The following is a 23,542-nucleotide window of genomic DNA, read 5'->3' as shown; positions in this document are numbered from 1 at the left end:
AGTTGAACAGCTAGCAGAAGCAGCCAAATGGTTGCCTGTACTGTAAGGGATACTTGACATTACATTCTTGGGTAGAAAGTAATCCGCAGGACATTTGTGTATTTCCCCAATATCTTTTCTGTGTGTTTGTGACTAGACAGCAGTTTCCATGAGCAAATGGTCTCAAGCTGCATCCATGTGCTAGGGAATTTGTAGGATCTTGCGGAGACATTGTTGGTGGTATTTCTCCAACGACTTAGTGTCTACATGGTCCATGTCTCTGAGCCATACAGGAGGGCGGTTATTACTACAGCCCATGAGCTTGGTGGAAGATTTGAGGGCCTGGTCTTCGAACACTCTTTTCCTCAGGCGGCCAAAGGCTACACTGGTGGCGGTGTTGAATCTCGTCATCAATGTCTGCTCTTGTTGATAAGAGGTTCCCGAGGTATGGGCAATGGTCCACGTTGTCCAGGGCCGCGCTGTGGATCTTGATGACGGGGGGGCAGTGCTGTACGGCGAGGACAGACGCACCAACATTAGCGTTCTCGACCAGGTCAACATCCCCAGCATTGAAGCACTGACCACACTTGATCAGCTCCGCTGGGCAGGCCACATTGTCCGTATGCCAGACACGAGACTCCCGAAGCAAGCGCTCGACCCAGAACTCCTTCACGGCAAATGAGCCAAAGGTGGGCAGAGGAAACGTTACAAGGGCACCCTCAAAGCCTCCTTGATGTTTGCCACGTTCTCCCATCAGTTCAGTTGGAAAGTGCCATGTTGACAAACATATAAACAAGCTAAATGTATTTACAGTGACGCAGAAAGGCACTGCAAGGTAGTCAATATTATTTTTAAATGTAATTTCCTCTGTACATTGCCCTGGATGGGATTTCACACACACTAATTCAGAGGGAATGAGGTTGTTCTCACCACTGTCAAGATGTGCAGATTGGTATCTGTGGATTAATTCCCAGATTATAAAGGGAATTATTTTCAGCTCTGCTTCATCATATATTTAACCTCCAACTGCCAATTTATAACAGCTTTCCTTTTAGCTTTAGGTATTCTAAAACCTGCATTAGGACAGAATTTTTTCCATTTGACATACAAAATAATAGAATAGTACAGCATAGAAGTAGATCATTCGGCCCATCGAATGTGCCGACTCATTTTAAGAGCAATCCAGTTTGTCCCACTCCCCCTCGTATCCCTGCAATTTTTTCTCCGAAGTATTTATATGTTGTATTTATAATGTTGTATAAGGTAACATTTCTGCACTGACATGATAAATGAGAAGATTGTAGTGGACAATGCTGCTTTCATAATGTAATTATGTCTTGGTCCAGGATTAGGTTCAAATCCTTCACCATCTAAATTAATTTTTAAATAATGCTTTATGCTGCTAGATGAGATACTTGCAGAATCATTGTGACTGAGGTAAGGGAGACAGTAGTGAGAGTGAAGGCAATCTCCAGATAAATGTGGCAAATTATGGTAAGAGTAGCAAACATAAAAAGTCACAAGGATTGGGGACTGTGTTGTTCCTAGCTATAGGGTATTTGTAAGAATCAATTCCATAATTGTGGGGAGAGACAATGGGCCCAAGTTTTCCCCCTCTGTGCACCGACTTTGTAGAACAGAAACGGCACCGATTTCTTACCTCTGTATTCTCCCCATTGGTTCCAGACCTGTGGCCTGTGGCGCAGTGCATTGAAACGCGTGGTGGGCGGAGCCAGGTCCCGGCGCTGCGCGCATGTGCAGTAGCTCCTGGCAGGCCATTTCTGCAAATGCGCGCTGCAGGCTGTGTGGGAGGGGCCCGAAGCGCGACGTCCCTAGCCCTGGCCGAATGGTCTCCCTCATCGGCGGCCCGCTGCCTTCGAGGGCCGTGTTTTGGTAGGACTTCTATTTTTTATTTGTTACTGATTGATTGATTGCTTATTACTTTGGTCTTGGTGCTTTAGGTGCAGGGTTCCTTCTATTTTTTATTTGTTAATTAATTGCTTATTACGTTTTGTGCTTTGTTTGGTGCTTGATGGTGATTTAAATGAAGTTACTTGCGCTGATTCCTTAACTCTAGGTAAGGTTTTTCTGTGCAGACAGAAGTGGCAACATACGCTGGCCTAAGTTAGTTTGGAGCAACTATTTTCTGGCCAAACGCTTAAAACAGGGTAAGTGGCTGGGAACGCCCCCTTTTGAAAAAAAAACTGAACTTAAAAAAGAACCTAACTAACTCACTTACACTGGCACAAATTAAATGGCCAGAATTGCAACTAAAAAGATAGTCCAGAAAAATCAAGTTGCTCCCCAAAAAAAGGAGCAACTCCTGGGGAAACTTCAGCCCATAAGTAGGAGTCAAATATCCAACAAAATAAATACTGTTAACAATTTGCAATTAGTCTAAATGGCCTTCCTCATCTATAAATTTGAGTTTATGCAGACGTTACTGCAGTTTACAGATCATAATTGGGACTTTTATATTTTGTTTTCTGTTCTTGTAAGACATTGATCATTTTTATATATAGATCTTAAGCAAATGTGTATGAAGATATACTGCAATTTTTGTTAAATAATTCAAAGACCTAGGAGTCTTCTCGATGCTCAACCTGTCCAGTGAATACAAAGCAGCAATCAGCAAAGTCAATAGAATGTTGAACTACATAGCCAAAACTAGAATAGTCGGACAAAATTGTCATCAAACTGTGCTCTAGTCAGACCACACTTTGAATATTGTGTCCAGTTCTGGTCATCAAGTAACAGTGGAAACATTGAAACACTAAAGGCATTGGAATCTTTTAAGAAACGATTAGATACAGCAATGATGGAAGTGGAGGGTCATTCTGGATGGATGTCTTAAGATGGGCTGATGGTCTTCCTCATCTGTAAGTATCTGGTGACCTTGTGATAGTAATCTGTAAATAGCTTGGCGATCAGGATCAGCTTGGCTCAGTTGAACGCACTTGCCTCTGAGTCACAAGATTGCGTATTCAAGCCCTGGTATGAACTTCAGTGCATGATCTAGGTTGACACTTCAATGTAGTACTGACAAAGTGCTTCAATGTCAGAGATCCGTCTTTTGAATGAGACATGAAACTGAGTTCCACCTCCCTGCTGAAGTAGATCCCATGCTACTATTTGAAGAAAAGCAGGGAGCTGTCCTTGTGTCCTGGCACACATTCCTCCCTCAATCAACACCACGAAAAGCACACAATCTGGTCATTCATTTGCTGTTTGGGTTGCAAGATTTGCCTACATAAGTTACTGCCCTTCAAAAGTAATCCATTAGTTGTGAAATGCTTTGGATCACGCTGAGGATATATAAAGTTGCTATATAAAGGCAGTTTATTTTTAATTGTATCTGTACACACAAGTCATGGTGCCATTTTAGAATTGGACAGAATATAATGAGAACTCAAAACCTAATTGGTTTCCAGTTTTGTCATTTTCCCATGTTACTTAATGTGGAAACATTTTCAGGGCTAGAGAAAAGAGCATGGGAGTGGGACGAATTGGATAGTTCTTTCAAAGAGCTGTCACAAGCATTCTGTGCTGTGTAATTCAATGCTTCTATGTTCAAATTGAACCAATTTCCCCTGTAAAATACAGGAATTTGGAGAGATTAGAGTATTGCTATAAAACATTAACTAAATGAATATTAAGAGAGAAAATTTCACATTTTTAACTCTGCAAAAGATAATGAAGAATTGTAAAGATTTTTAACACATGACAACATAGCTCTGATGTATATTAGGTGGTCTCAATCTCCTAATTTTGATTTTCAAAAGGTTTTCCTTAGCGTAACATCATGGTCAGGATAAGATCACAGAAGTAGATGAGATGCATTTTATCCACTAAAACCTTAAGAATGCACTTCACGGTTTATGAAATAGCTTTGACCATCATAATCTCTGACAGAAGATGGCACTATTGAAGTACAGTTTCCTGAGATATTTAGATTTTCAGTTGAAACATTTTTTTAATCCAGTAAAACAACTTTGGATTGTGGGGGAGTTGAAAACCTTTCTGAATCAAATACCTTAACCACACTGTTTGATATAAGTGTACTTCTATTTCAGCAGACCATTAAAATTTACAGCACTAGGCTTTATTTGATCACTCTTGCAATGAATACATTTAATATGCTAGTTTACACACTAATGATTTAGAGGCTCACTCCAGCATTCACTACACCAGTGTTTCAGAAAAACCTGAGTAGCAGAGCAAAACACACTTACAGGTATCCCATAACCAAATATAAATGGTCAGAAGTTGAGCTAATGATATATTAAATGTTGCATGATCTAGTAATTCATATCTTTTGGAGAACATGGAACATGCAGATTATTGATTAATTGAAGGAGTATGTGAGGAGGACATACAGATGCACTGTACTACTTCATGTAAAGACTGACAGATAAAATAGAAATTAATACCAGAGGCAGCACAGCATGTAGTAAGTTCAGGGTTGGTACTGAGTTTCTAGAAGCATAGAAACAGAAGGAGGCCATTTGGCCCATCGGGCCTGTGCTGGCTCTTTGGAAGAGCAGCTGTGCTTAATCCCACATCCCCACTTTTTGTCCGTTACCTTGTAAGTTTCCCATCCTTAAATACCTGCCCAGCTCCCTTTTAAAATTATTTTTGGAATCAGCTCCACCATTTTTATAATACATACAATTTACTAAGCAACCCGTTCCAAATAAAACAAAGTAGAGACTTTTTAAAACAATAACTTGAACTTTCTACAAGAAAATTTTAAAAAGCTTGATATGAAGTCAAGAAGACAAAGAAACCTTCAACTTTGATTATCAACAAGGAGTACACTAGAATAACTACCACTGAAGACTTGTAAACAAGTAAGTTATAGGTTGAATCATATCTAACATTTATCTTAGCCTAAAAGGACAAGCTGTATTATCTTCATTCTACATGTAATCAACAATGTGATAAGTTAGTCATGAATGCAACAAATTTAATTATAAATGTATAGAGTGCTAGTTTTCTTTCTCTCCAATCTTACAAAATCAGTATCATAACTTGCTTTTCTTAAGCTCTTTACAGTGGTAATACTTGCAACCTGCTGCATAGAACTGAAATACAAGAGTTGCTTTTCTTGTCATACAGTTGCAAGCAGAAAACTTGCAAGATTTAAATTTTGTATTTACTCACTTTGCTACATATTCAAACACATTGTGCATTAATGTTACAGAACCATTTCCTTTAGTATCCTGTCAGGTTTTGTGTTTTTGCAACAGTGATCAGGTTACAACTAATTAGAGAGGTAATGCTCAAGTATAATGACATTAAAAGGATAATTCAATAGAAGGTTTTGTAGTTTTAACTACCCATTTAATCTCTATAATTAAATGGCTTGTGTCTTGTACATGTGACTAGGCAAAAGTGGTCATAGTTCATTGAAAAGTGTCTGACATCCTGCGAAGCATACTGATTGGTTATTATTTCAGTAAATTAGATATTTCAGCAATCAATATCATTATCTAAAACTATTTTCTCACCATCTCTTGTTTTACTTATTTCAAGAGAAATTTCCCATTCACTAACAGGAACAGTTCATTAATGACCATTGTGAAAGTAAACAGTTTCATCATACATCCAATAGGAATACATCCATTATATATTTTTTATGATGTGAGCTAAACCAAGTAAATGTGTTTTAAAAGTTGTTTCAGTGGTTGTAATTATAAAAGAGATCGTTATATTTTTGTCTGCACACAAAACTTTTCTGTTTGCCATATTTCAATCAAACTTGCCAGTCCTAGATGGTCTCCTGTTGGTGTGGTTACCTGTGTTCGGAAATTAATTGTTAAAGGTTACTTGAACAATGAGTCAGTCCCGATTGAAGCATTAATGCATGTAAATTTGCAGGCTCGGGGAAGTAGTAGAATTAATTATCTCTAAAACTGATCATCATGGCCACCTTGAAAAGTAGACAGTTAATGTCGCAAATTTCATACTGGTGGCAATAAAGCTTTTTCAGGCATAAAGTCACTCCCATTACTAGTCAGATGTCATACTGTGTTGAAATTCAGCATCCAGCCTCTGTATTTGACACTGACTTCATGTAGTGGACAGGGACATCACCTCACCCACATGTTTATAGAAAACAACAGTCCAGAAAATCCTAGGGCTGGAGAGGGTACAAGTCCCATTTCTGCCAAGGTGGACCCAAAATATGGGCTAGCACCCAGCTCTGATTGGATTCTACCTGTCGGTCGGGGTGCATAATGATTGGACTGTAATTTATTGCTTTTTGGAGTGAAGCGCATCGCATTTTGGGCATTCTAGGTGGTTTCTGCTGCTTTATAGTGTAATAATTGGGTAATTGTTTATTCTGTGACATGCTGTCCTATTCAAGCCTGCGTAAGAAGACTTGGTCTGCTCATGAAAACTGCCTTTTTGCTGTGAACCTGAGGTAAAAGTGTTGCAAGGCAGTCTGAATCACAGCAACTACCACAAAAGCATCCAATTAATTTTTTCAATCTCCTTTGAGTGACTATGTTGATTTGCCACCCACTCCTCTACATAAACCTAATAATGAATTTATGACATAATTGCATGACAGGCGATATGTATAAATGTACGTTCTTTCTCGAGATTAGCAAAAATAAAGGAAAGTTTAACAAAATTGTAAGCATTATAATGTCAGTCAAGGCCACCTATGGTCCAAACTCCCAAGGCCCCACCCTACTCCTGGCCAAGAATGGGGAAACACTCATCAAGGACACCGAGGCAGTCAGGGCCCGATGGAAGGAGCACTTTGAGGATCTCCTCAATCGAGACTCTGCCTTTGACTTGAGTGTTCTCGACTCCATCCCGCAGATTGCGACCCGCCACCAATCAGTGAAACTCCAACGTTGCATGAGGTAGGCAAAGCCATAAAACAGCTCAAGAATAACAAGGCTACGGGTGCGGATGGAATCCCTGCTGAGGCGCTAAAGTATGGCGGAGAGGCGCTGTTGGCACAGATACATGACCTCATCTCTCTCATCTAGAGGGAGGAGATGCAGTGATTGTGACCATTTTATAAAAAGGGGACAAGTCCGACTCCGGCAACTACAGGGGAATCTCCCTGCTATCAGCCACTGGGAAAGTTGTCACTAGAGTTCTCCTCAACCGTCTTCTCCCTGTGGCCGAGGAGCTCCTCCCGGAATCACAATGCGGATTTCGTCTCCTAATGGGCACAACGGACATGATCTTTGCAGCACGACAGCTGCAGGAAAAATGTAGGGAGCAGTGCTAGCCCTTATATATGGCCTTCTTCGATCTTACAAAGGCCTTTGACACTGTCAACCGTGAGGGTCTATGAAATGTCCTCCTCTGTTTCGGATGCCCCCAAAAGTTTGTCAACATCCTTCGCCTGCTCCACGACGACATGCAGGCCGTGATCCTTACCAACGGATCCATTACAGACCCAATTCACGTCCGGACTGGGGTCAAACAGTGCTGCGTCATCGCTCCAACCCTCTTCTCAATCTTCCTCGCTGCCATGCTCCACCTCACAAACAACAAGCTCCCCGCTGGAGTGGAACTAAACTACAGACCCAGTGGGAAGCTGTTTAACCTACGCCGCCTCCAGGCCAGGTCCAAGATCACCCCAACCTCTGTCGTTGAGCTACAGTACGCGGACAATGCCTGCGTCTGCGTACATTCTGAGGCTGAACTCCAGGATATAGTCAACATATTCACTGAAGCATATGAAAGCATGGGCCTCACGCTTAACATCCGTAAGACAAAGGTCCTCCACGAGCCTGTCCCCGCCGCACAGCACTGCTCCCCAGTCATCAAGATTCACGGCGCGACCCTCGACAACGTGGACCATTTCCCATATCTCAGGAGCCTCTTATCAACAAAGGCAGACATTGATGCGGAGATTCAACATCACCTCCAGTGCGCTGGTGCAGCCTTCGGCCGTCTGAGGAAAAGAGTGTTTGAAGACCTGGCCCTCAAATCTACCACCAAGCTCATGGTCTACAGGGCTGTAGTAATACCCACCCTCCTATATGGATCTGAGGCATGGACGATGTATAGAAGGCACCTCAAGTCGCTGGAGATATATCACCAACGATGTCTCCGCAAGATCCTGCAAATCCCCTTGGAAGGACAGGCGCACCAACATCAGTGCCCTCGACCAGGCTAACATTCCCAGTATTGAAGCACTGACCACACTCGATCAGCTTCACTGGGCAGGCCACATAGTTCGCATGCCAGATACGAGACTCCCAAAGCAAATGCTTTATGCGGAGCTCCTTCATGGTAAATGAGCCAAAGGTGGGCTGCGGAAGCGTTACAAGGACACCCTCAAAGCCTCCCTCGTAAAATGCGACATCACCACTGACACCTGGGAGACCCTGGCCGAAGACCGCCCGAGGTGGAGAAAGTGCATCCGGGCGGGTGTTAAGTTCTTTGAGTCTCAACGCAAAGAGCGTGAAGAGGTCAGGCACAGATAGCGGAAGGAGCGCGCGGCAAACCAACCCCACCCACCCCTTCCCTCGACGAATCTCATGCAAGCATACTTCCATTAGAAGCACTACAACCCTGAATGTGGAGAGAAGCTATTCTAGGTTTTCAAAGCCAATTATTCATTGTTCCCCCACACAGTTTCTCAGTTAAAGTGCCTTTTAATATCAAATGGAAATTGTAGTGTTACAATATTTTTCTGCATCTCACAATCAATTATTCATTATTATGTTATATTATCATTAATAAACTTCAATTATATATTTGTACAGGTACAAGGTCAACATATTAGGAATAATATCAGTCCTGTTCCATAACTGTGATATGAAGTTATTCCAATAATTATTAAATCAATTTTTTTTCAATATGTGTGGTTATATTTATATAAAATCAATGGCTTTCAAAGTTTTTGGTGTGAGACCCCCTTCCTGTGCAAATATTCACCTATATCCAGGATCTGCCACTCCCCCCTCCCATAATAACCTCTGAAAGACACTTGTCAGTTAGCCAAAGAAATACAATGCATTAGAACATAAGAAATAGGAACAGGAGTAGACCACGTGGCCCCTCGAGCCTGCTCCGCCATTCATTAAGATCATGACTGATCTGATCATGCACTCAGCTCCACTTCACTACCCACTCCCCATAACCCCTTATTTAAGAAACTGTCTATTTCTGTCTTAAATCTATTCAATGTCCCAGCTTCCACAGCTCTCTGAGGCAGCGAATTGCACAGATTTACAACACTCTGAGAGAAAAAATTTCTCCTCATCTCTGTTTTAAATGGGTGGCCCCTTATTCTAAGATCATGCCCTCTAGTTCTAGTCTCCCCCATCAGTGGAAACATCCTCTCTGCATCCACCTTGTCAAGTCCCCTCATAATCTTATACGTTTCAATAAGATCACCTCTCCTTCTTCTGAATTCCAATGAGTAGAGGCCCAACCTACTCAACCTTTCCTCATAAGTCAACCCCCTCATCCCCTGAATCAACCTAGTGAAACTTCTCTGAACTGCCTCCAAAACAAGTATATCCTTTCATAAATATGAAAACCAAAACTGCACGCAGTATTCCAGGTGTGACCTCATCAATACCTTATATAGCTGTAGTAAGACTTCCCTGCTTTTATACTCCATCCCCTTTGCAATAAAGGCCAAGATACCATTGGCCTTCCTGACACCTTGGGGCCCAATGACCCGCCAACACCTCGGGGCCCGCCAACACCTCGAGGCCTGATGGGCCTCCAACACCACATGGAAATTCCAATAAAAATTGTTCAGAAAATGTTTTCAAGGTACTTACCTTTTTAATATTTTGGATCAGCTAACCATTCCATAGATTTTGAGAATATTCTAACTCTAGAACTCTAGAATAGTTTGGTCTTCAGTGTGAGCTGAGACTGACACACTGACTGACAGTTGTTCCAGCCAATCGGCGCACACACACACTGAAAACATGTGACCTCCCCTTATCCGGAAATATCCCTCATTCGGAACCGGCCAGGTCCCGAGGGTGCCAGATAAGGGAGGTTCAACCTGTATACTCAGGCCAAATTTAGGATTTGTAATAACCAGTGACATCATGGGCCATGTGGATTATAAGCTTTCAACAGGATCCTGAGGGATCTTTGAGATCTGCAGAATGACTTCACTGCTTATGGCTAGGCTGGCTTAATTGCCAACTTACCACATGTAATATTCCACAATTATCCGTTAGCGTCTGCTAATGCAGTCAATGCGAATAGAGCCAACATGTTCCTCTGGACATCATCTTCTTCATGGCCTCGTCTGCTCAGCCACCATCAGACATATGTTGGCCGATAATATGATTCTGGCTCGGCAGTGCCAGTATGAGCTGACTTTGCCTTATAATGCAAGAGCGGCTCATTATATTACTGAAATGTTTTTCCCCTCATATAGTGCATGATGCACAGACGTCACTGGACTTCCTCAGGCACCGCCATCTTTAAAGGCCATTTTGGTGGAAAAGGGAAGTAGTTGGCACCCAAGAAAAATGAACAATTTAAATCCCAACACTTGATGTCACAATAACATGAATGGCCCCAGCATAACGGCCACAAAAATGTTAATTTTCTTTTGGGCCTTCCCTTCAGGACCTTTTGTTGACAGGTACTGAATGTCTGCAGCACTGCCTGGGCACCCGGCAATCCTAACTTAAATAAATTTGCCTGCCATCTCAGGGGACGCAGAGTATTAGATTTGCAGTAGGCCTCAGACCTCTGCACTCAGTAATATACACACGGAATCAGACAATTCTTTATTGGATCCCTTTTATGTGAAACCATTCTATATCAGTCTACGCTAACCTGACGTTCTTCCAACTTTCTGTAGGTTAAACATTTGCATTTGCACCAAATGAAAAAGGGGAACCAACATAAAGAGTTTTGTGCCCTAACACTTAAAGACAAAACTGATTTAAAAATAGACTTTTCACAATCAATCTGAACACATATTATTGGAACACTTGGGCTTGCATTTTAAGCAGAAAGCATAGATTTCTCACAGATCGCTATAGAGAAATCTAGAAATATTTTATTTTTAATAACAAGAAAAAAATAAACAGGAGACATATAGAGAAAATATTTATTCTTCGAATTAGCTAGCCTGTTTTTTAATTTAATAACAAATTAACGTTTATTTATATAGCTCCTTTCACAGCCTCAGGACTCCCCAAGTGCTTTACAGACAATGAAGTACTTCTGAAGTGCAATCACTGTTGTAATGTAGGAAATGCACAATTTGCACACAGCATGCTCCCATAAATAGCAATTAGATAAATAGCCAGATAATCAGTTTTAGTGATGTTGAGGGCTAAATATTGGCCAGGATCAATCTTCCCTCAAATTTATTTTGGTGTGCGGTCCCTTTAAATTTGCTGCACAACCACACATGCACGGTATCTTGTCCAGCGGTAGCAGCTAATGCACGGGACCTCCCGGCTGTGCACCTTCGGGGGAATATTGGCCAGGATACGGAGAACTCCCCTGTTCCTTCTTTGAATAGTGCCATAGGATCTTTCACATCCACCTGGAAGGACAGATGGGGCATCAGTATAACATTTCATCCAATAGATGGCATCTTTGACAGTGCAACACTCCCTCAATGCATTATGTGCTCAAGTCTCTTGAGCTGGACGTGAACCCACAATCTTCTGACTCAGAAGCAAGAGTGCTACCACTGAGCCAAGGCTGACACCTGATAATAGTACTTGAACTGACATCCTTCGCAGAGGTAGATAAGTGTAATTGAATGGTTGATTAATGCAATTCTTTTAACATAGCATCATGTTGTTGAAGCTGTGTTGAAACAGTAAAATTAATTTCCAGACTTTAGACATTGTGCACAGATGTTAATTAGAAATCATTTAATACAATTGAGTAACATACATTTTTTGTTTTTGTTTACAACAAATGAAGCTTTTTCCAAGTGCGAATAATACAGACGGCACAATAATTTTTTTCAAATTTCTTTCAATTCCTTACCATTACAGATAATGATTGGTGCAAGTTCATGTGATCCTCTATAATGTGACCTAAGCTGGAAATAAATCCATGCGTAGCCTTCTGCGCCATAGTGGAATATAGATCTGGAACATTATGCAGTACACTGTATGAAATACCCTTTGAAGTTTACTTCGTTTATGCACAGAGGCTTGCCATCTTTTCTTTGTTACTGTGGTCCAAAGTAGCACTTCCTTTATTCATAAAAACACTAGCTGCTATATTAGGATCAAATTCTTTTCTTTTGCACTGTGTGATCCTAGTTCACTGTAGACTCGGCTAAGTACATGTGGGGCCGAGCACACTAATTCCAGTTCTGCTTTTCCATCTGTGGCTCAATATCTGCTGGCCACTGACATTACAACCATTGCTGTGGGAAGCTCCTGGGAATGTTTGCAAGTAAAATGAGTTCTGTTCAACAAAAGGTCAGTTCAGAAACGAGTCAACAACTCCAAAATAATCACAAAAGAATAGATTTGATTTCAGAAGCAAAGCTGTGTTGTCAGCTGTAGTCTAAGAGTATGATGGGATTTTGGAATAGGAACAAACAACAATAGGATGCACAAAAGTCTAATTTCAGAATGGAATATTTGAAGAAGATAGAAGTAAACAGAATATTAAAAAGTTTAAATATAAAAATTATAAAATATAAGATATTTAAAGCAATACATCATTCGGTTATTTTGTTAAGAGAATAAAATGACTGAAAACAAATCCTGGTTAAAACCAGCAGATTTATCCCATTAAATTGAGATAAAAAGAAAAAACCTGTTTGTAGACTATAAAATATATCAACTCCCTCCCTGTGATAAGATCACCTGACCACTGCTGTTCTCCTCCCCACTCTGTGTCTTATTCAGTCCTCTAAAGGGTTTTGTTTAAACTCCAGTTTCCAGTAGGTTCTGCCGATGTTAATTAAACCGGCAAATAATCAGTTCCGCAAGTGCCCCTTTAAGAGGACACCAGTAGCAATAATCTAACCAGCTTTAATCAAACTAATAGCGACCTAAACTTAACCAGTATTTTGTTACATCTGACAACTATACAATGAAGGTCCTGTGGTGCCCACTGTTCACGGAAGGGCTTGAGCATTCCCACAGACACGACATGCTCCCTCTCCAGGGTCACCCAGGCACAGACAAGACCGCGGGAGCAAGGCAGGCAGCCAGAGCGATGCTCATCCTGACTCTCTGAATTGTTGTTTTAGCCAGGCCTGGGAGCAGAGCCATGGGAAGGTCCTCCGAACTGCTTACCCCTCTCCGTACCAGCTCAATCTGTGTTGGGTTTGTATGCATTAAGAATGGAAAGGTTTTGGGGAGGGGGGGGGGGGGATTTAGTTATATGTACAAACAAAACAATATTGCAGAAGCACACCAGGAATTCCTCATTAGGATACTCTGCAATAGAGATTGAGGATATTGTTGAGGGAGGCTTAATTAGTTTTTGAATTATAAGAATTGAATCTTATGCATATTGATGGTGAGACAGTTTTTACTGTTAATCTTTCTCTCAACTGTAGCTGTCATCACAAAAGACACAATTCATTACAATATTCTAGAAAACATGCACATATTTTGAAAGCTGAAAATAACACACAGTACTCAAAAGTGTTTAATAACCTGTGAAAGAAGTTAATTATAGAAATTCATGCCAGCACTGAGGCCTTTCAAAATCGATCTCTAAAAAGATGAGGAAAGTAAATACGGACTTATTCATTGGTAAAAGGTTGATCTTTATTATTGCTGTTATTCCATTTATAGTTATTTTGTAAGCTAATTCATGAATCAAATAGTCAGAAATTCTGTAAAATAAAGTAGTGGAAGATAATTGTTGTCTGTATATGGACCATGAAATTATTTGCAAAACACAAGTAAAAAGCAAAGTAGCAGCTTCAACATGTTCAACAGGTTGTCTATTTACTGAAAGCATTTTATATTATAGAAATAGCTCCAAAGATTTTACCAAAATAACTATATAATACATATATAAACATTTGCAGCTAAACAATATGTTCAAAAACAATCTATAGAACAATAGCAAAAGAAGAAAAGGACTTAAAAACTACATATATGGTGCTAAAGCCAGTGTGATTTGAAATTGATGGACATTGGATGACTACATTGTTGAATTACGCGTAAGAATATAAGCAGTGTAACCATGGAAGCATATAAGCGGTGTAACTATGGTTACAAACATAAATTGAGATCAAAAGCATGTGACTAGTGGCTGATTGAAGGGAACTATATCAACCCACTTCTGAGCTGGTTGCCTACAATCCACTACAGAACATAAAATTGTAACAAGTCTTCTACAGGGGACTCTGCAGTCTTTCTCCATAAAACCTTGCCTCATCAGGTACAGAAATCAAAGATCTACACACAAACCTTCTCAGAAAGCAACTGTTGCCAATGCAGCAGATCTTATTTTAAGGTATGTTAATTACTTAGAAAAATTATTATTTTTAGAAAAAATATAAGTTTGAAAGAAGGAAACTGATTAGAATTTTTTATTACAAACGAAAAAAAAACAAATGTTTATTGTAAAACACTTTTAATAAATAAAAGACTAATGAATGAAGCTTTCAAAATACATGAAGTAAATATTTTTTACAATTTAAAAATCTGTACTATGTTAATTATACTGATTGCATTAATTACTTGCTTAATTCAAACGATAACTCTAATGATTATAAAGTAAAAAGGAAGGCAATTGCAAATAGGGGATAGTTAGTATTTTCAAATGTATTAGCATTTTCTCACAGCATGATAGGAAGTTGATAATCCAAGATGTTTATCAAATCAAATTAACTGTTAATTATATGTGAGGTGCTTAAGAGTAATTGTATGCTAAAGTTGCTATTTTGAGTCAATAACCTCTACAGATATGTTTGTAGTAATAGTTTACTAACTAATCACAAATTATCGGAAGCTTTAATCATCAATTAATATCATTAAAGACTCTGGAATGGAAAGATTGAATTAAAAAATGCAAAGGAATGAAACAGCTCAATGGAAGAATGTGTTTGTAAATTTGAAGACCTTCTGTATTATATAGTAATGACATAGATATATTTATTACAGTATTTAACCACTTGATGAATGAAATAGCATTTCTTCAATAAAAGAAAAATGTAACAAGTTTATGTTTTAAAATGGATTCCAAAAACACGCTGAATGAAAAAATCTTTGAACAGTAATAGTTCTCTAGTATTTTTTAAATAAAATCAATCTTTAGGCATCTGTGAGGAAATCAATTTTCAAAGATGTTTTTAAGAAAATAAGGGTACACTTTTTGAAATCTGGAGAGTCTTTCAGTCTTCAAGGGGTTAAATAATCAGTCTGTATTTTTTGTGCTAAATAAATTAACAGTTTTGGTATGGTGTGTGTATGTTAATAATGGAGCCTTGAATAGAATAGATTGTGAGTGTAAATAATTGGAACTGCTTATTTTTCAGCACATTAATACTCAGTGGGGCCATAGAAACATCATCATCCAAGTTAAACCCTTTATCTCCTCTTAAGCTTGAGAAAGAAAAATTTTTCTTTCCGCTATGAAAAACGTGAGTAGGTTTCTGACCCCCACTAATATCTCCCTGGCAAATCCAGCTTCTGCTGGGACTGACTTCATTTACAAATCCACTGAATACAAGGCTGCCTCAGTGCTGTTGGTGTTGGCAATTTGTGGAACTGGAATCATCGGGAATATTATGGTGGTCCTGGTGGTCCTGACCACCAGACACATGAGAACCCCAACCAACTGTTACCTAGTCAGTCTGGCTGTGGCTGACCTGATGGTCTTGGTGGCTGCAGGGTTACCCAATATTTCTGACAGTCTGATTGAGGAATGGATCTATGGGCATGCAGGCTGCCTGGGTATTACCTACCTCCAATACTTGGGCATCAATGTGTCATCATGTTCCATCACAGCATTCACTGTGGAGCGGTACATCGCTATCTGCCATCCAATAAAAGCCCAGTCTATGTGCACTGTCTCCAGAGCCAAGAAAATCCTAGCATTTATATGGGTAATTACATCCTTCTATTGCATGCTGTGGTTTTTCCTGGTGGATATCAACATCAATAGCAGGCAGAGTGCTGAGTGCGGCTACAAAGTCTCCAGGAACCTCTACCTGCCCATCTACTTCATTGATTTCACCATCTTCTATGTGATTCCCCTGATTGTGGCCACAGTGCTGTATGGCCTAATTGGGCGAGTCCTTTTCCTCAGTTCTATTCCAAACCAAGTCAAGACAGGAACCGAGCATTGGAAGGAGCGCCCTGGGGCAGACCGTATCAGTTCAAAATCCTCCAGCCGGACGAGCAAGGGGGCCATCTCGTCCCGAAAACAGGTAATATAGTGTTTTCGGGAAATTGGCAGGATATGGCTTTGTAGTCTGTTATTTGTCTGGAAAAGTGAAATGAAATAACGTGCGAATCATTTTAATGAGAGCGAGAGGTTGATGAAAGTAGACTGAATACGAAGTACAAAAAATAATCAGAGTTTCAGTGGAAAATGAAAGGAGAGATAAAGAGCATACATGTGAAGATTTTACAGAGATTTTCTTCCTTTGATAAATTATACAGTAAGGAACACTTTCCTGCAAAACTGAAATGCTTTCTTCCTAGTTTTGGAATTTTAGTTTTTTGGGGGCCTTTATCAATACACCATCATTCAGTGATGGACAATCTCCAACTCAACAAGAGCTAAATCTTTTTCAATCTTATTTGCACACTTGAGCTGCATGACAGCTATCTGTAGCGTGACTGAGCCAAGGTTAATTTAAGGGGCAGAAACAGAGATCAGCTTCTTGGTTTGCTCAGTGGGTCCTGTACAATTGACTGGGTTATTATTCTGGATGTGCACGTTGGTGGACAAAATGCCAGACATTGATAGTATGTTTTTATTTGTCCCTTTAATGTAAAATTTCTATTTTTTGGGTGAATTTTAGTGCCTATCAAAATCTGAATTGTCGCCATTGTGAAATGAAACATTTCTCACTTGTGTATTGAGTGACAGCACCAACACAATTGTGGCAAAACTCCAATGCAGTACAAGGTTTCCCTAAATACCTCTAACAATGCATTCAGTGTCAGCTTGCCACACACTGGTAGCACTTTTGCCTCTGAATCAGGTCATAGTTCAAGCCCCACTTCAGAACTTGAGCCCACAGTTTAGGTATTTCAGTGCAGTACTGAGGGAGTGTTGCAATGCTGGAGGAGACTTTAAAATTAGGCCCTGTCTGGTGGATGTAAAAGATCCTATGGCACTATTCAAAGTATGGCAGCAGAGTTCTCCCAATATTTGTCCTTCAACCAATGCCACCAAAAGCAGATTAACTGGTCATTTATCTCATTGCTGTTTGTGGGACCTTGCTAGGTGCAGTTGTTCTGCTGCATTTGTCTACATAACTACAGTAACTACACTTCAAAAAGAATGCACAGTAAAGACTCACAAACACATGAGCGTTCATTTGTTTTGGTGGTGGTGATTATTGGATAAATGGTGGCCAGGAATGCTTCCCTGCTCTTCAAATTGGGCAATGGGATCTTTACTTCCACCTGAACAGGCAGGTTAAATATCTCATCCGAAGTACAGCACCTTTGACAGCACTACCATTGAGCCAAGCTGACACAAAGTAGGCTACTGGGGACTAGGATAATAGGGAGTAAGACCTTGTCTGGACTAGGATGTAGATAGCGGAGTTCATGATGTTAGAGTTTGTGTAGGTGGAGCTCAGGTGACTGGCGTGAAGGATATTTGGAGAGTCAATCTGATACCCCATTTATATTTGCTTAGAGGTTGAATGGACCTGAAATGCAAAACCACCATGTAATAGATTAAATTGATGAATGATGCCACTTTGTATAAAATTGTATAAAGAAAACAGTCTGTTCACCTTCCCTCTTCTGAGCTGGAGGCCATGCCCCCTGGTTACAGAATTACAAATGATTTGTTGGGGTTTAATTTATTCATACCCCTTATAATCTTAAAACATTCTTGCCCGAGTCTTCTTTTTTCTAGTTTCCTTAGTCTATCCTTGTATCTTAGGTGCCCAATCCCTAATTTCCATTTATTGCGTTTCTCGGTACCCTCTCTAAAGTCAGGATGTCCCCATTGTAGTACATTGAGTAGACTAGGCCTATATTCCCTAGAGTTTAGAAGAATGAGAGGCGAAATAATTGAAACATATAAAATTCTTAAAGGGCTTGACAGAGTTAATGCTGAGAAGATGTTTCCCCTGGCTGGGGGCGTCTAGAACACGGGGCCACAGTCTCAAGATAAAGGGTTGACCATTTAGGACTGAAATGAGGAGAAATTTGTGAATTTGTGAATTCTCTACCCCAGAGAGCTGTGGATGCTCAATCATTGAGTATATTCAAGGCAGAGATCGATACAATTTTGGGTACGAAGGGAATTAAGGGATACGGGGATAGTGCGAGAAGGTGGAGTTGAGGTAGAAGATCAGCCACGATCTTGTTGAATGGCGGGGTGGGATAGAAGGGCCAAATGGCATCCTCCTGCTCCTATTTCTTACATTCTTATGACAAGAATTGTACACAGGACTCCAGGTATTGCTTTAGACAACCTGGAACTTATGTTGTATCACTCTGAGTGTACATCAGAAAGATAGAAGTGCGGGTTATTCTTGCACACCAGCTGGTGGCCAGATGCAAATTCCCACTGGTGAAAGCCTGCCCCTTTGGACTGGGATCACATTTGTCTCAGATATGCAAGGAAAGGGAAGAGGAAAAGCTTGAAATATTCTATAGTCCTGTACATTGAATGCTGGTCTAGAATTGATAGCATAAAACGATGGAAAGCACATTAATCAATGTTGGAGGATGGAAAATACCTTCACTTTTCAAAATCTGAAAAGATCCTTCAGTTTTCAAGTGACTAAATTGCGTGAAAATACATCCAAAACCTGCTTGAATAAGTTTATTATCAAAGGAAATTAATGTTACTTGTCATCAAATTGTACTAAAATAATTTAAGATGTGCAAGAAAGTATATTCTTTAAGGAAAATTGCATTTTATTCATGATAACCTAAAAAGGCTCAACACAATGTATGGATTTTTCTTCCTTACAGGTCACTAAGATGCTGGCAGTGGTGGTCATTCTGTTTGCTTTACTCTGGATGCCATATCGAACAATAGTAGTGGTTAATTCCTTCATAGACAAGCAATATGAGAATGCCTGGTTCCTTTTATTCTGCAGACTGTGTGTGTATGCCAACAGTGCTATCAATCCTGTCATTTATAATCTAATGTCTCAGAAATTCAGATCTGCTTTCAAGAAACTGTACAACTGTAGCCGAGATGACACTCAGCAGCGTTCTTTGTGCACAACTCCTCTTAATTACAGTGTGGTGCGAGATACAATCAATGGGAGCCCTGAAGTTAATGACAAGCAACAAGGTGACAAGCAGATTCAGCAGGAGAAAGACACCAACATCAAAATGGAAGATCGTAAATCGACAACAAAAGACCAGATGTACTTTAGTGTCGTTTAAAGTAAGACCTTTATTTAAGATGTTTCGAATCAGAAGTACAACAGTGTAGGGTAAAATAGGGAAACTTTATCTCTGGCTATCAACCAAGGAATAGGTAGAACATTTAGATGGTGTAATTATTGCCCATGAAAGCACTTTACTCAGCATAACATAATTACAAATCATTGGACACAATTTTAATTCCTAAGTGGAATTGCAATGCCCAGCTGAAGTCATAACTGTGGCCCTGAAAATCTGCAGCCCTTTTTTCCCAATATAAAGATCGCCCGACTGGGACCCTCCACTCCTGACCCTCCTAGTCGTTCAGGGCTCAGTGGATCCCTCCCATTAAAATATGCTGGCAGGACACATCTCAGCACCCCGCAAGTCGGGGCTGTTAATAATTCGAGTGGAAGCCAGCTGGTCCTGGGGCAGGAGAGAATGCTGCCCAAAAACATGTGTACATCCCCCATTAACCCCTTTTATAAAGGGGCCAATTTGAAAAGAAGTTTCCACATCTCCGGACGGCAGTTGTTTTTCAGGTGTCCTTAGGGTGCAGGCCAATGCCCTGCGAAATGGTCATATTGCCCACCTATTTCCATCTGGAAAACGGGCAACAATTTCTACCCAGATAATGTTTGAATTACACAGTTCCCCTTATTTGTGGAATATACACCAGCAATACTGAGAAGCCTTTCTCAATTCTCTATTTAAGAAGAATAAGGTTAATTTTACAGCTGATCAGGAGCATAGGCCGCAAAAACAGATGAACAGGCCAGCAAGCCTAAACTTACAGTGGACCGGATTTTGCAATGAAGATTTAATAAAACCCACATTGGCCTCATTCAAGCACCAATTTTTATGTTAATTGGTCCATCGCTGGATCGCGTAGTTTCTCGCTGCCTCCGTGACAGCACCGCTGCTTGTTCATTTGAAAATGGGGAAGTATGTACATGTCCTCATCTAGAATAGGCACAATGGAGGGGTGGGACACAGTTTTGATCCCTGTCCTCACCTGATTCTCTATCTCAGCCATGCTGCTACAGGGAAAGCAAGAGAGAATACTGTCGCCAGCAATTTCTCCACAGGGAAACAAAAAATAAGAGTGAAGTGAGCAATCACTTTAGACCAGCCTTAATGGGTGCCTAGGAAAAAGGTACTGCCAACTTTCATGGCCATTGGAAGTGCATAGTGCAGAAATACAGAAAAGGACCTGAGGAAATGTTTTTTTAAAGCGATTCTAAATGCTCCAAAGCAAAGTTGAGTCCCTTAGTGAACTTAATTTCTGTTTAAATATATTTCTTACTGGATCCTCATTAGAATATTATTGTCCCATTTGGTATTGCATAAGAACATAAGAAATAGGAGCAGGAATAGGCCACCTGGCCCCTCGAGCCTGCTCCGCCATTCAATAAGATAATGGCTGATCTGATCATGGACTCAGTTCCACTTCCCTGTCCACTCCCCATAACCCTGTATTCCCTTATCGCTCAAAAATCTGTCTATCTCCGCCTTAAATATATTCACTGACCCATCGTCTCTGGGACAGAGAATTCCATAGATTTACAACCCTCTGAGAGAAGAAATTCCTCCTCATTGCAGTTTTAAATGGGCGCCCCCTTATTCTGAGACTATGTCCTCTAGTTTTAGTTTCCTCTATGAGTGGAAATATCCTTTCTGCATCCATTTTGTCGAGCCCTGTCATTATCTTATATGTTTCGATAAGATCACTTCTCATTCTTCTGAACTCCAATGAGTATAGGCCCAACCTATCTTCATAAGTCAACCCCCTCATCTCTGGAATCAACTTAATGAACCTCCTCTCCAATGCAAATATATCCTTCCTTAAATACGGTGACCAAAATTGTAAGCAGTGCTCCAGGTGTGGCCTCACCAATACCCTGTACAATTGTAGCAGGACTTTTCTGCTTTTATACTCTATCCCCCTTGCACTAAAGGGCAACATTCCATTTGGCTTCCTGATTATTTGCTTTAACTGCATACTAACTTTTTGTGTTTCACGCACAAGGACCCCCAGGTCCCTCTGTACTGCAGCACTTTGCAATTTTTCTCCATTTAAATTATAATTTGCTTTTCTATTGTTTCTGCCAAAGTGAATAACCTCATATTTAGCCACATTATACTCCATCTGCCAAATTTTTGCCCACTCGCTTAGCCTGTCTATATCCCTTTGCAGATTTTTTGTGTTCTCCTCATAATTTGCTTTCCCACCCATCTTTGTATCATCAGCAAACTTGGCTACATTACACTCAGTCCTTTCATCCACGTCACTAATATAGATTGTAAATAGTTGAGGCCCCAGCACCGATCCCTGCAGCACCACATTAGTTACTGTTTGCCAACTGGAAAATTACCCATTTATCCCTACTCTGTTTTCTGTTAGTTAGCCAATCCTCTATCCATGCTAATATATTACCCCCAACCCCGTGAGCTCTTATCTTGTGCAGTAACCTTTTATGTGGCACCTTATCAAATGCCTTCTGGAAATCCAAATACACCACATCCACTGGTTCCGCCTTATCCACCCTGCTCGTTACATCCTCAAAGAACTCCAGCAAATTTGTCAAACATGATTTCCCTTTCATAAAACCATGCTGACTCTGCTTGATTGAATTATGCTTTTCCAAATGTCCCACTACCGCTTCCTTAGTAATGGACTCCAGCATTTTCCCAATGATAGATGTTTGGCTAACTTATCTACAGTTTCCTGCTTTTTGTCTGCCTCCTTTTTTAAATAGGGGCATTACATTTGCGGTTTACCAATCCACTGGGACCGCCCCAGAATCCAGGGAATTTTTAGCTCTATTAAAGAACAGATGACTTTACATTACAATTTTAGAAAGCAGTTTTAAATTCATTCTGGATTATTATGATCAAGATTTTGAAACCATTCTTTGAGAATATACCTGTTTTCTCAGTATGTTATGGCTATTTTGCTGAATTTTACTTCCTGTCAATTACTCATGCCTGTGGCATGCTCTTCATTACAGTAACTCATTTTACATTGTTCCTGTACCAAAACCCCAAGTTTAATTTTAAATTGTTTGATTTTTAGTCTACTGTATTATTAAGGTCATTTTATAGCATGTTAAATATAACTGTGTATGTACTGTATACTTTATTGTGTATTTACAGACATATTTCAGATATTAAGCTGTTTAGGTGCTTGCTATTTGCTCACAAATGTCCTTTCTTGTCATTTTATTATATGCAAACACCTTGTGTGATTAAATCCAGTCCATTGAGTGATGCTTATTTATTTCAGTGGTGTCAATTGTTAAAAAGATTACGTAACCTTAAAAGTAATGCAAAGTTAATGTTTGCAACAGTATAACAACGTGTCAGAATATATTCATATAGGTGAGGTATTAAACTGATTATCAGCTCAGTTACATACATATATATATTCTGGCAGAGAAAATGGACAGAGCATTGCAGTGTTAAATTGTATTTGTTCTGAAGTTGTTTAAAATAAATCACAGATATGTAACTTTTGATATATGATATTATGTCTTATTCATGAACTGTTGCACAGAATCTGTTTGGCTGCTAATGTAGTATTTAAAGCACTGGCGAATTACAGCTGTAATTATCTAGTCCCGGCTGGACCCATCAGTTTACCATTGAATAGCTTTAGCCCATGTCCCCAGCTCTTTCAGTTACCATCTGAAGGAGGAGGTATAATGTAATGTGCCGTCATACTGCTGCAATTATCTAGTCTAGGCTGCATCTAGCAGTTTATCATAGAACAGCTTTAGCACTAAAAGTTATAATTGCCTCCGTGACACGCCTCCTGCTTTTTTAGTTACCAGTTGAAGGAGTAAGAATAAAAGGGTGCAGCGTGCACGTGTGTGTGTTGCAGGATAGGATAGGTTGGATAAATATGTTTCACATTATTAAGCAGCTTAGTAAAACAGCATGCAATTACTTCATTTATTCATTATCTATTCCATCTGCAAAATAGCATGCTATAAATGCGTAAATATATTGTTAACAATTAACTTTGGCTGACTAGAACAGTTACTGTCCTTCAAAGATTCATTATGTGAAGCATGGTG

General features: G+C 40.0%; 1 protein-coding gene across 1 annotated transcript; it reads left to right on the top strand.

The window, feature by feature from the left end:
• Positions 1–15,455: 15,455 nt before the first annotated feature.
• LOC139278316 (thyrotropin-releasing hormone receptor-like) lies at positions 15,456–19,540 on the top strand. The gene is made up of 2 exons (XM_070896975.1): positions 15,456–16,318; positions 19,062–19,540. The coding sequence occupies exons 1-2, from the start codon at positions 15,521–15,523 to the stop codon at positions 19,482–19,484; spliced, it is 1,221 nt and encodes a 406-aa protein (XP_070753076.1). The 5' UTR covers positions 15,456–15,520; the 3' UTR covers positions 19,485–19,540.
• The last annotated feature ends 4,002 nt before the right edge of the window (positions 19,541–23,542 follow it).

This window comes from Pristiophorus japonicus, chromosome 13 (genome assembly GCF_044704955.1).
Source record: "Pristiophorus japonicus isolate sPriJap1 chromosome 13, sPriJap1.hap1, whole genome shotgun sequence".
Lineage (NCBI taxonomy): Eukaryota > Metazoa > Chordata > Chondrichthyes > Pristiophoridae > Pristiophorus > Pristiophorus japonicus.
Note: the sequence above shows the minus strand (reverse complement) of the source record. Positions and strands in the feature narration are given on the sequence as shown.